At 45.2% G+C, this 14,071-nt stretch overlaps 1 protein-coding gene across 1 annotated transcript; it reads right to left on the bottom strand.

Annotated features, from left to right (window-relative positions):
- Positions 1-2,147: 2,147 nt before the first annotated feature.
- Positions 2,148-13,987, bottom strand: LOC119453285 (26S proteasome non-ATPase regulatory subunit 12-like). The gene is given in 11 exon segments (XM_037715313.2): positions 2,148-2,422; positions 2,424-2,540; positions 5,339-5,416; positions 6,396-6,555; positions 7,096-7,208; positions 9,169-9,303; positions 10,211-10,465; positions 11,888-12,124; positions 12,584-12,643; positions 12,735-12,852; positions 13,923-13,987. Coding segments are annotated over 10 exon segments (1,398 nt in total). The 5' UTR covers positions 12,840-12,852; positions 13,923-13,987; the 3' UTR covers positions 2,148-2,284.
- Between the last annotated feature and the right edge of the window lie 84 nt (positions 13,988-14,071).

Genomic DNA, 14,071 nt, shown 5'->3' with positions numbered 1-14,071 from the left:
TGCAAGAAAAGGAATTGAAAAGACGCACAAAATCACCTTCCTATATCTGCCTTTTCTATGTTTAGGTATACATAACAAGTAACGTTAACAAACTAGATCCAGTCATTACTTTGCTCACCACCGTAATGAAATATGTTGCATTAAAATATGAATTAGTTTCCAAGTACTGTAATAATCCCTAACCAAAGTACTAAACAAGCTTTAACGGATGGATAAAGTTTATTTGCTTTGAAAGTGTTGTGTAAAATATGCTGTGCAGTGACCTTCTTGTATACTACAGCTTGTAGCGAAATAACTTTGTATAATGCACACTTGTAAATTTTACACACCGTTTTATATTGATTTGTGAAAGACATTATGTGAAAACTACTGCACTGTTGTTTGTTGCTGCCTTTGTACAAAATTCACGGGGGGTGGTGGGGCTGATCAAACTACAGTGACTTATATTTTTTCATCAGTATCCTCACCACTACTGTAGTTTCCCCATGTACAGATGTGATAAAATAAACTTCCAACAATGAAAAGTCAGTTTTCAGAGCAGTGCTTGGCATGTGTACTAACTTGTGATAGCTCGTCATTCATCTAGTTGTACAAAATCAAAAATCATTGCTCTGCCAACACTTCTCCAGCGATGATAAAACACACAAATATCAGATCTGTGAGCAAGCCTTAAGAGTGCAACAATTGTACTGCGACAGCAATTGCACGAACACTGCAGGCAAATTTTATCACGATCATGGTGTTCCCTATTAAGGGGCATTTCAAAAGTGTATACTTTTTTCCCAGCCAATATCAATGAAATTACCAGTACTTGTTCCCTTTTTCATGCATATTTCAAATATTAGTATTTAGTTTTCAGTGTAGGCAACTTACTTTCTGATATAAAAATCACATACCATGGTTTCAGGCCTCTATTGTAAGAAAATGGCAAAATGAAAATTTAATTTTAATGCATGGGTCAATAATGTGAAGGTGAAAAATGCAATGGTGCAAGAATTTTTTAAATATGGTCAATATAGTTCCACCGGCAGAAAACTAGGTGGAGTGATGAAGTTAGGAAATTTGCAGCGCAAGTTGGAATCAGCTAGCGCAAGACAGGGGTAATTGGAGATTGCAGGGAGAGGCCTTCGTCCTGCAGTGGACATAGAGGCTGATGATGAAATATCATTATAATATATTGAACATCCCTTTTTGCAATGCGGGAACAAAGTGGCATGACAGAGAGCAAAATACTTAAATTTCGAAGTCAGCATTTAAAATCTGCTTACATCACACATGCAGCTTTCTACTAAAAAAAAAAAAGAAAATTGCTATACTTTCTCCAGGTGCAGGGATATGAAGGCGAGCAGACTGCAAGGGAACAAGTTTATTGTAAGCATATTGCAAAGAAACAACTTAGGATAGACAGTGGATTATGCACATAATTTTATTTCATGACCAAATTTTATGAAGCTGCACAAGCTTCTTCAGTTACTTGTGCTGACATTAAATATCTGATTACATATTAAGTATGTCGCGAAGTTCTTGAGATAAATGCCACAGAATGCCACTGATCCTTATCAGCCATGGGCCGCAAGTAGTCCCGCATCTTAAAGTTCTGGTGTTTTACATGCCAAAACTGCAATCTGATTGTGAGGCAAATTGTAGAGAGGGACTCTGGATTAATTTTGACCACCTGGAGTCCTTTAATGTGCACCGAATGCATGACAGCTGGGTGCTTTTGCATTCTGATCATGTCCAGATCAGCAATGTAGTGAAAACAACATGATGTACAAGGCAGAGAAACCGGAGACTGTCAGTCCTTATTCTCCTCCTCGCGCGCTCGTTCTAAATTTTGTACTTGCCATCGTTCAGGCAATTTGTGTCGTGGCCAGCACTGGAGCACCACCACAAAAGTAAAGGCAGCGCCTTTCACAACTTTCATCTGCTCAACCCAGTTGCAAAAATGATCAGCGATAACAATGACTGATCATTGTGCATGACACCTTCACCAATTTTTTTCCCCTCTTCCGGTGAAAAATGTATGAACGGCATTCCACTGCAAAATTGTATTATCCCGGAACAACTTGCACATGTTCCTACAACATCGATCCATCGTCGCTGTTCCCTCGGCTTTCACGCAACGCACGCCAGCCAGAGAGAAACAGTTTTTGTTTTTCGATCCATTTTATTTTAATGGCAACCCTGAAAAAAAAAGACACGAAGGACAGGTGGACATTTCACTCGAGGAGTTTTTCGCAATTCTCTATGTACAAAAAAAAAAAAAAAAAGAGGAGGGGTGCTATCAGGTTTCGGCGGTTGTCGAGGAGGTGGCGGGCGGTGTCTGTGCGTGCAGGTGCCTGTGCACCATCTCCTCCTTGGAGATGAGGTGGCTCGTCTTGCTGAGCAGCGCCATCAGGCTGTTGAGGTTGCTCGACCACTCAGTTGAGCACCTGGTTGGGCTCCTTGTGGCAACTGAAGCACACCACGCCCGCCAGACGGTCAATCTTGGCCCACACCCGGCCGGCCACCACCAGCTCCGATAGGACCTCCTCGGTGCCCTGTGCACGTGAAACAGAATGATTGATACGAATAATGACACGTGCACATCGCTGTTCTTTTTCCGGTGACCCGTTTTTCAGCAGCTAACCACTGTGGTAAGGGTCTGTTATCGCTCGGTCAAGATGAGCCTACGTGAGTGGACCTTTCCGGAATGTCGTCGCCAATTCTATCGCAAAAGAATCAGGTCTATCAGATTACGTGTACGATGCGAATGGTGGCATACATTCTAGACTGCACGCGAGCACCGGCACTAGAATGTAGAGTACACTAGAATGTACTTCGAGTCGTGCATAAATAGCCGGCGCACTTGACCTGTTGATCAGATATTGACGAACGATGATTGTGCTGACTGCTTTCATTGTGCTTGTTTTGATGGGCACAATTTTGACCAGGAAAGAGTTAAAGCATAGAACGGGAAAGGGGGGGGGGGACACTAACCAAGACAGCAACGCATCTGCGTGTACCTTCGGTCATTTATGGTTCAGCGTTCACTTCTCACCTCGAAGGCCTCTTGTTGAGTAACTCACGACAACACAAAGAGAAGTGATTTTTTTTCCCACAGCACTCTGCGCACCACAATGCTGCACTTGCCAACCATACGGCTATCGCTACATATACCACATGCCATAAACGGTGTCTTCAAGTGTCGGACGCACGCAGTTTATTATATTTTTTGCAAATAAATGTAACAGGTCACTTACGTTGCGGAACAGTCTGCGATATACTGATCACTGTGCTGAGCCTAAATGCCCGCATTGCCCCAGCATGCTGCACGAACAAAAATGCTTCTCCTGCATTTTTATTAAGAATAAGGTAGAAACCAGCGCAGTGCGGTACAGCAAACCAGCCTGTATCGAAACTGCGCTATGTTGACAGAGACGTGGCTCCACTACAAATGATGCATGAATGTGTCTGTTACAATGTGGTGTTTAAATGGTGGACATTGTTATGCGTCAACACAAGTCGACCAGGGAGACGCCCCACTGAGTTCGAAAGTGGCTCTCGGCTTGCAAAACCTCCAATTTGATTCCTGTTAATGCGTTACAAGCTGTCCTCACAAGCATGAATTAAAAGCACTCGGTGGGGCCACTGTGGGCCCGAAAATCATAGCGAGTAGTCTTGCGCACTGCCGCCGCGTAGGTCACTCGCAGACTACCAAAGTGCAGATGTAGCGTGCGATAGCTTCGTTAAATCCACAATGGAATGCAAAATTTCGTTGCTAAATACATAAATTGTGCAAGTGAATGGCAAAAAACGGGATGGGTTTGGAATCGTTCTGACGGCTCGCAAAATCCTGAAGTGCCATTTACGGAACCCATGGGATCTGCGGTACCCAATTTGAGCCTCAAGCTCCTGCTGTAGAGTGTTCTCGCATGCAGTTCACATTCTGTAAACTTGACGAAACTCGCCGGAAGAATTTGATAATTCTTAGTGTGTTCTGCAGCAGCATTGCGATTCTGAAGATGCAAAAATGTGGTGGAACAAAATTTTTGATGGACCGAATCAAATGTCACCCGAAGGGGATATATTATATACAGCCGACGGCCGATTTTCCAGACGCCCGATTTTTCTAACATGCCGGATAATTCGGATACCTTTGCGGCACCGCCACGTACCCGAGAGTCGACGTATAATAACGTCTGACATTTCGGACGCAAGAAACCTTCACCATTCGATTTTCCAGACTTTTTTTGCCATGACCGCCGGTCTGAAACGGCATGAATCGAAGCCACGACCGCTACCATTTTGATTATCTCGCTGCCTCGAACCGGTGCTATCGCACGCAGATCCACTGGCAGCCACCACCGCGACAACACTAGGCCTAACTACTTCGATGTTCGCTACCATGCTTCTTGTTGTTGCCATTGCTAACAGCAGCACTGAAAACAACAAGAACTGTGTTTTTTATTGAAACAATTCACTGCTGTTAGCAATGGCACCGCCTGCGCCTTTGTAATCCTCGCCCACAGCTTCGAAAAGCACGGTGCGTTGCATAATGCCAGGTTCAGAAATTCAGCTTCGCCTCAGCACTGCAATGTTACGCGGTGAAGCATACCATGATTGGGAAGGGGCAATTGTCACGGGTCATGGTATGTTTCCCTTAATTACACACGTGTGCACTCGCAGTCTCCCATCACAGTGCAAGCACCGATATACCCAATAACTGTACTGGAAAGCTTTCAGGGCTATTTCGGACGTGCCAGCGACAATTTGAGCCCTTGGGGGCAGTAAAAAGCATGCATTAATTTTTTGGGACTGCCCTATTTTTCAGACATTTTCGCTGCCTCTAGGGAGTCCGAAAAAGCGGACGTTGACTGTATGTATATATGAGCGGGAAGCCAGGTCAGCTAAAGGTGGCATCTGAACTGCCATAGATAGTACTGAGGATGACATGTTGATCTGTAGAATTTAATTTTTTTTCCAAGTGATTATAAATCTCCATTGCTCTTTATTTCTTACCGTGAACAAGTGGCGAGTGAACAGTTGAAGGCATTGCACCTAGTATTTAAGGTATGAAAATCGAAGTGCACGTTACAGTTGAAGGCATTCTGTTTTTTCTATATCTGGCCGTGAAAAATCCGATGCTCATTACGAATGCGAGCGCGTTAGAATCGAGTAAATACGGTACATGGGCATTTCTGCATAAAACCCCCCATGAAAATGTGGGCGGGAATCGAACTCACGGCGTCATGCACAGCACCAAAACACCCTAGCTTTGCTGCGACGAGTAAGGGAGTGAAAAAGAGTGACCAGTGTCGCAGATGTTTACGACCCAACAGCAGAGCGTGCAACTCACCTTTTGGGACAGGTCGAGAAGCTGGGACATGCGCTCCAACGTGATGCGTGTGTAGTACTGAGACATGACCCGGATGTTCTGCAGAAAAGAAAGGAGCCAGGCAAGCTTTGGCAAATGCCATTCATCTTTTTTGTTTGGTCTTTCATACTTTTCACATCAGTAAACCGAGTAACTAATTAAAAACTCCTTAGCTGGCCGCAGTTGTCAACTGAGGTTCCATGATTGACAGTGACTGGCAAAGAGCAGCAACTTGCGACTGTCAATGCTCATACAGGTGAGCCTGATATTCAAGTTGTAATGCTAAGATGTGTTGCTCAAGCAAAAATTCTCAGGAGGGGTGCTGTTTGTGCTCTCCCGCCAGCTTTGGCATGCTGCGAACAATATTGGTGCGTTTGAAATTAAACAGCGGCAACAACAAAAAAATGTTTTGAAGAAACAGGGCACTCAAGATGCATGTGCTTACGTTTTTTTTTTTACCTCAAGTAAGAAGCAAAAATCTACAGATAAAAGCCCCATGCAAGTTTACATCTGATATCACATCCACAAACATTTTCATATCACTGTGTTTTTGCACATTTCCAGAAAGAATCAATCGAGAAATGAACCTTTTAATGGCTGAACTTGGCAACAGAAAGAAAAACCACACTAGAGTAACTAAGACAGGGGTGAGCAATGACTGTCAGTGGTTGGCGAATCTGAACTGGAGCAGCCTCCTGGCTGCTATTCACACATGACGCAGAAATTTCCCAATAACTTGCGTACAACACAGGGAATATCCATGAGTGAGCTTAAATGGTCAAGGTTAAAGAACAACTTGGACATGGCGGTAACGTATGGGGGTTTAAAAACACCCTGGGAGAATCGAAGTGCACAGGTAACGTGACAACTTGCGTTTCCAAACACAAAACGATAAGACCCCATGTCAACAGTGATAAGAAAGCAAAGTAGAGCAAGCACATCATGCGAAAATGTGTTAATAAATGAAACAATTAGGCAGCACCTGACACGTGCTGAAAACCGATAATTGAACTTAATTTGTGCACCCAAACTGACTCACATGTTCTACAACACGGCTCTTGAAGTCGTTCCAACGGCGGTCGCCCATCTCGTCGCCGGCGGCAAAGATGGTACCCGGTGTCCGCAGTTCCTTCTCGTATGCCTCGCACATGCTGCGCCAGTCGATGAGCTCTCGCGTAATGAACAGCTTGAGCAGCTCCCTGCAAGCAATGGCAGGTCACAAATGTAGCACTTGGGCACAACTGTCCAACCCTCGACATCTTTCTGAATTAGCGTTTAGTTAACAAGACAGCGCTCGCGGTGTGTTCTTCATTAGTCTGTTCGTGCACTGCTTACAAAAAAAGGAGTTGTGGCAGAAAGCATTACAGATGATCATCAAAGTCTGCAATGTCTTTCTTGTGTAACCTGCTGGATATCCCCATGGTATGTGTGAATCGCGAAACCTTATGGGCATATCAGCAGATACGCGACGTGGCAATCTGTCTACAGCTGCCTACAGTGGAATCTCGTTGATACGATTCTGCATAGCATGTATAGCATTAATTTCTTTTTCATGTTTACGATTATGTTTTGATAATACGTTTTATTTTCCGGTTCCTGTGAATATCGTATCAACGTACCCTGTGACCCAAGTTCGACTCCCCTCCATGTTTTTATTGTGAGAGATCGGCCAATGTCCATCCGAAGTGGGTAAAGTAGCCTATCATCCTATCGCTATAAAAAATGGCTGCGTCACTTACTTGTACTGCGGCAGCTCGTCGAGGTTCTTGTCCAGCTTGGCCCGGTGGATGAGGTCATGTTGTTCATTGTCATGTGGCGACAGCATCAGAAACAGCAGCATGTTTCTCAGCGCCTGTTGAACGTACAGAAAACACACTCCAAGGGGTTAGGACCAACTCCCCCCTTTTACGTCATGAATTTTGTGCACTAACGGTCAGCAAAACTTCCCACAAAGTGGACTGGCAATCCACTCATTTTCGTGGGGAGCAGTGTACGGTCACACCTCGTATAACGTAGTCGCACCGGACACACACAAAAAAGAATACTTACACAAACCTTATATTCATTACACGAGTATGCGCTGATATCAGCGAGAATTAAAAAAAAAAAAAAAAAACATTGTGACCAGGCTTACGCGAAAGGAACACAAGTGTGATGTCTCCGATGGGCCGGCAAAAAATCTTCTCCAGGTTTTAATTGCCCGTCAACAGCTAGCAGCGCATATACAACAATAAATTACATGCACTTTGCACAGTCACTAATATGCAGTACAGTAAAGCCTCATTAATTTGACCCTAATCAGCAAAATTCACACTTGCACTGTCGTCCTGACAAGGTTGTATGCGTTATTTAATGTTATTCAACTCTCGTTAATTCAGATGTGCGTGGCCGCACACCGGTTAATTTGAACGTCTCTTGGAGTGCGGAAATGTGTGATGCAAAACAGCAAGAGTGGTGCTAGCACCAATGTTTTAGTTGCGGAGTCTGAATCATTATGGTCATTAGCGGGACAGTACAGGTGAGACGGGAACGCCGGAACGCTTCGTCTATATTTGTAGCTTTATAGCAATTATTCTACAGTAGGCTCTGTTTAAACGGAACTTGAAGGGACAGAAAAAAAGAGTCCCGTTTATCAGAAGTTTCAATTACGTGAAAGATGCAAAAAACCCCCAAAATTTTATTTCAAAAGCGTCGAGTGTTTTAATTTCTCTGCAGCGGAAAAAAAAAATGTTATTGCACTCTGCTTGGAATAGCACCGCTTCTTTTGCACAAGGCAAAACGCGCTCTCGCTTTTTTGCTTGCCACCACGATGCACCAAGGAAGGCGAAATATAGGCAACGTGAACGACACAGAGCAGCCACTAATGCAACAACCGCACAACTGCCTCAGAGATGATTTTCTTGTCATGTGGCATCACCAATTGACATGTTTGTCGACCTACTAATGTCTCATTTGAAGTATGATGGGCAATGAGGTAAGTGCACTTTCTTTTCCAGTTTCGTTTGCCCAAGTTCAGAAAAAAAAAAGTGTTCCATTTAAACGAAGTTTGTTGACATTGTTCTAATGGGCTGTCTACCAAAGTTAGTACCCTTTCCAGTATTTCCGGCATTTCCATTCAAGCGAGTCTCGTTTCATTTATCTGAAGTCCTATGTAGTTGCTTTCACCATCACACACGGCACCACGTTGGCTGCATGAATTCAGAACTGCATAGTCGCCATTCATGGTCGCATCCACCACGTTTTTTTCCACAGCGTTTGCGGCAAACATAAGTTTCGTTCAGACTCGGTGCACGCGTTGACCGCATGCCTTCAGAACTGCACTGGTCGCCATCCATGATTGCCATCTATGATGATGCGAATAGCGAGAACGGTTCCGCCGGCATAGGTTGTGGCGAGTAGTAGGGTCGTTGTCAGTCTGTGCATATTGGCAGCGTACAGTGCTCAGCGAGTGAACAGTGCTAATGACAGCGTCGATTCAGTTTCACCCTCAGTGCTTGTGGCGAGCAGCAATTTAGTTTTGACTCAGTGCAATGCAAGTGCGATGGCACAATCATGGTGCGAAGCTGCCGAGGATGAAGATCGATTTTACCGTCATAGCTGTCCCATTTTGGACGCCATCTGTAAAAGCATAGTTCAAATAAAGTGATCTTTATACCGAGGGGTTACTGCGTTCACATATGTTCATTCCTGTTTACACATCCCACTTGGATACACTGTACCCACTTGCATACACTGTACGCACAGCTACTTTGGCCTGCAGGACTCTGCGCATAAACTGCGACAGATTACGCAAGCAAGGCATGTCGACGGACCTCCTTTCGCTGCGTCTCGTCCTTCTGGATGCTCTCCGTGCGGTACAGGGCCGAGTAGTGCTTGCAGATGGCCAGGTATGAACTCTCGTGCTGGTCCAGTTCAATCATCAGCTTGTAGTAGCGCATCTTCAGGTCCTGCATGGGGCAAGAAAGTCGGCACTCGCATCTCCGCAACTTGCCTGCTCCTAAGTTCCCGCGCTTAGAGTTCTGAAATACAGTTCTCGAATGGCATCTCATCTTTAGTGTCCCTAGAAGGGTATTCAAAGCCTCATAAATGGCTTCCACTGTATTTACTCGTGTAATGATAGCACCCCCCCCCCCCCCACAATGGATATCAAAACTTTTATTTTTCCTTTCTAGAGTAATCACTACACACTTGAAAATTGCTGCAGGCACAGTCATCTGCTTCTTTCTGCATCGGTTCTGACGAGTCTGAATAAGACAGGCTAGAGTATCTTTATTTATCTGTTTAATGAATCTTAGTTCAGTCAATGTCTGCAAATAAGCCTTTGCAGTTCTTATGCTCTCATTAGAGCAGTAAATGCTGTTTGGCAGTAATATTTTGAGTTTACAGTGACTGGCAAGAAAGACCCAATGTACAGCCACCTTCATGTACAGCCCGAGAATGTTCTATCAGAAAAATTTCCCCACGTATTTATTGTATCCCTTCAATTTCACATCAGTTTCCTGTTAAAGAAAAAAGTGCGAGCATTATGTGAGAAAATATGGTATACAGTCGAACCTCATTACAGCAAAGTCGCTTCTGACACACATATAGTTTCGTTACACCCAATATTCGTTACAAAGATATGTCTGCTATACTGCAAGAGCGGTGAGTCAATTTTTTATTTACTTTGCTATATCGAGGCTTGACTATGAGGATTCTAAAGGACCGTTACAATCTCTGCTAAAATATATATTCTCGCAGTCTTATCAACGGAAATGCAGCCCACTTACAGACAATAATCAAAAACACTGCCCGATGGCCCAGCTGCCAAACAGAGCAGCTATTCAACCACAAGAAACGGGGCAAATCACTGGCCTGCTGTGCTACATCGTCGAAGAACTTTGGCGCAATCTTCTTGCTGATGATCTGCGTGCGGATGTAGTCCTGGCGGGCGAGGCAGAGCCGCATCTGCTCCAGGATGAGCTCCACCTTCTCGCGCTTCTCCATGGAGCCAAACGTCTCGACCTGCAGCTCCTGCATAAGGGTGGCCGCCTCGGCCACGTTGCCGTCCGCCTCCTTCATCTGGGCCAACTTGTGGGTGAGCCGCGCACGCTCGACCTCCACGTAGATCTGCGACACATGGGTTGCGCATCACAGTCAGACCTTGACACACCCCACAATTAGTCGTGGTGGCGTACGTGTTTACGTATGTGACTTGTTTTCATCATTCCTGTCCGGTATTGGCAAGGAAAAGAATTGCGCAGAAACCGCAAACAAAGATTACCAATACTGGCGAGTGGCCGAACGTTTCTAGAAAAGCTATTTGCTTAATTGAAGGAATGATGCGCTTGAAAGCGCACATTTGTCACAGCGAGAATATTTAGGTACAGTGGTCCTCAATTACATGACTTTCTCAGGACTGCACAGGAAGCGGTGTTCCCTAAGCACTTTTTCAAAAAGATGCCCTACGCGGCAGCTGAAAAGATAACCTTACATTATTCTACGCAGTCTCTTCTTTAACCCTGCAAATTTTAAGCACTGCTGTCGAGGCTACACACGACCACAGTGAGGCGACTTCGACAAACACACTTGCAGGTGAGCACATTCTGCTGTGAGGGTCACTAAAGCTTTGCTTTTGACAACCTAGGAGTGACACTAACGGTGATGTGCACTTGCGCAAGGTGACACAAATTAACCTGCCTGACAGGGGTCAGCACCGCTCAAAGCCATGGTGGCAGATGATTTTTGAACCGGAGCCATCACGTGATCTTAGGGGCGGGCAACTGTCCAATAAATGCTCGTGTGCTGTCTGAGGGCATCAAGACTGCCCTGAGTTGAGACCCTCACTATGCAATGAACGAGAATAAGAAGAACTGAAGGGTCAAAAGTCCTAGAGCAAGACCTAATACACATACCTAAGGTAGTAGTGGACGGGAAGACAGCCACTGCCCTAGCTCAAATTGGTAGGGCATCGCATGTGTAATGCGCAGCGCAAGATGTCGCATCAGCTTCAACTGGTGTCGACGGCTAGTTTTTTTCGTACACTTTCATTTCCCCTTTTCCACATTAAATATACATTTTTGTACATTTCTAAATTTACAAATGGCAGTGGACAGTACACTTGTACGCCTGCTGCCATTTTGATTTGCCTTGGCCATCAGGACCAATCAAGTTGCTTGCAGACTTTTATTCTAACGTCATGCAATTATGTACATTGTTCTGAAAAATAAAGTTTTTAATTGTAACCTAACTTCAATTAATGACTAGCTATTTTAAGCTGTGCGTTCCTTGGCTTCACATGGTTGCGACTAGTAAGAGATTCGTCACCACTCACTCAAAGTTGTTTACGATAACTGAAAGCTTGCTAAATGTATGCACTTTCTTGCCGAGTTACGAACGCTGGCTCGGACACGCCTCCTCTAGCTCCAATCGCGAAAGTGCTCCGCATCCCTGCAAGCCGAGTCGGATCACAATAGGAACCAGTCCAATGCACCATTAGAAAAATATCAAACCCAGTGTGGACATGCATGAATGGGTTGCTCGCCACCTCACCTTTCCAGCCGTGACAGTACGCAGGGTGTCGATGAAGGCCAGCTTAGTCTCCTTGTCGGGCATCTTGTCGATGTAGGTGAGACACTCCTGCACCATCTTGGCCACGGACTGCTTCATCTGGCTGCGCCGCTTCGTCAGCGCCAGCACCTGCTCCGACAGGGCGGCCCAGTCCTTGCTCTCGAAGCACAGGCGCACAATGGCCACCAGGACCCGGGAGGTCGAGTGCGTGTCACCGCCCTGCAACGCACAGTCCACGCTCCGTTTTACTGCCACCGAGAATGCAAGACTTTCGCCATCATCATTGCCAGCTTAAGCCCCCTGCAGGGCTGTAGTGGGGCACTTTGTGTATCGCTCAGGGAGCTGCACTTTGCCTTCTAAACCACGATTATTCGTGCTCTCTGAAGAATCCGGATTACGAAAACAAGCTGCTTATTTGTTCCAAATGATCCATATGAATGTTTCATAACATGCAAAGTTACGACAGAAACTTAGTAGCACCGTGAATACTAGGATGTGAACATTGTTTCAAATATACTGAAGGTGAACATAGCCTTTTTTTTATCTGACAAGGGTTCGAAAAGTATTCAATGTGCGATTCGGTTCTTGCACCAATCAATTAGCATTTAATTCGATCTCACAAATTACGATTTACACACCCCTATAAACTTGAGCATAGGTTGTGGAGACAGCACTAACCGTTCTCGCCTGCTTCTCCAAGGACAGCAATTGATCGAGGGCACCTTTCAGGTCCCCTTTCTGAAATCACAGTTCGAGCATGCAATTAATGATCAAGTACCCAAACACGAACAGAAGAAAGCATGCAACACTTGAGGAAGTTGTCACATACTTTGGCAAGCTCCTCGCACTGAGGAATTTTCTCGTCGCATGTTTTACTGTAGTCCACCTCCATCTTGACCAGCCTGCCGGCATCTGAAAACGTTTCATTCGACATTGCTGCCGATTTCCTGCAAGGAAAAAAAGAAAATGAAAAGACATGCATCAAGGTACAAAAAACAACAATGGTTAAGGTTAAACTAACAAATTCCAACCTAAGCATGCAACTAGAAGATAATTTGCATGCGTGGGCCAGCCAATTGCGTTCGCTCCTTTCAGTGACGTCACGGCAGAGGCGGCCCTCTTACAAATTAGGAGTCGGGGAACTATGCTTTGTAGCAGAGAGGCACATACACAGCTGTGGTTTTGTGGGCGGAGCTTGTACTAAGTTCTTGTAACGATATATAAACAGCACAAGATATATATCATCACAAGCTTTCGTCTGTATTTCTCTTAGCCAAGTAAAGTCGGAACGAATAGTTGAATATCAAGGAAGCTTTTTTGCACGGTTTATTTGTGATTGCCTAATTAATTTTCAACGATTTTCTCAACAGCTCAGGTTACTTCCAAGTATGGGGACGAGGTTCTCACGCGACAATCGCATGAAAGCAGACATTTTCTTTTAGCAAGGACGGTACGTGTGTTGGCGATGGTGACGCGTCCTAAGCTACACCGACCGAACTTACGGTGAATGCTTCATGACGACGCGCGTAGTGTCAAACGAGTCGCTCGAATTCGGCAAGCCAAGGCGCACCGAACCAAAACGCGCGCCACCAAACAATTTGGCGTTCATTGATCCGATTCGCCGGCTTGCCCATCCAAATAAAGGAGGGCGCTCACATACTTGGTTTAGCGAGAGATTTGTGCTCGGAGCACGCGGCAACACTTGATAGACAGATCTGAAGATCGGACGAGGCAGAGCCACGCGGCAAAGGCTCCGAATTTTGCGAGAAACTCGCAACACGTCGCGGGCACCGGCGAGTCGACTTAAAGCGTCCGAGATACGAGAATGCCAGTCAGGGCTACCTATTTCGGCAAGTCACGCCGGTGACAAGTTCCTTAGCGGCGAGGCTTTAAAACTCTGGGAACTGGGCTCAGTGTCTTCGCGTACAGTTCGTCTCTATCGCTGCGATTGCGCGAAGTATCACGATCGACGATGCCCGCAGCATTTCTAAACAACGACGTCGAGTAAACAACTCACCCCAACAACACGACCGACCACGACCACCGACAGACCACCGCGAGTTCCGAACGCGAAAACCCGAAAAATGTTATGAGAACACTGAAAATTTTAGCGTTCTAACGCAAATGCAATATTAAAATTTAGAGTTATTTAAATAGTTTTTGTTA

Source organism: Dermacentor silvarum, chromosome 5 (assembly GCF_013339745.2).
Source record: "Dermacentor silvarum isolate Dsil-2018 chromosome 5, BIME_Dsil_1.4, whole genome shotgun sequence".
NCBI lineage: Eukaryota > Metazoa > Arthropoda > Arachnida > Ixodida > Ixodidae > Dermacentor > Dermacentor silvarum.
This window is presented reverse-complemented; position numbering and strand designations above follow the sequence as displayed.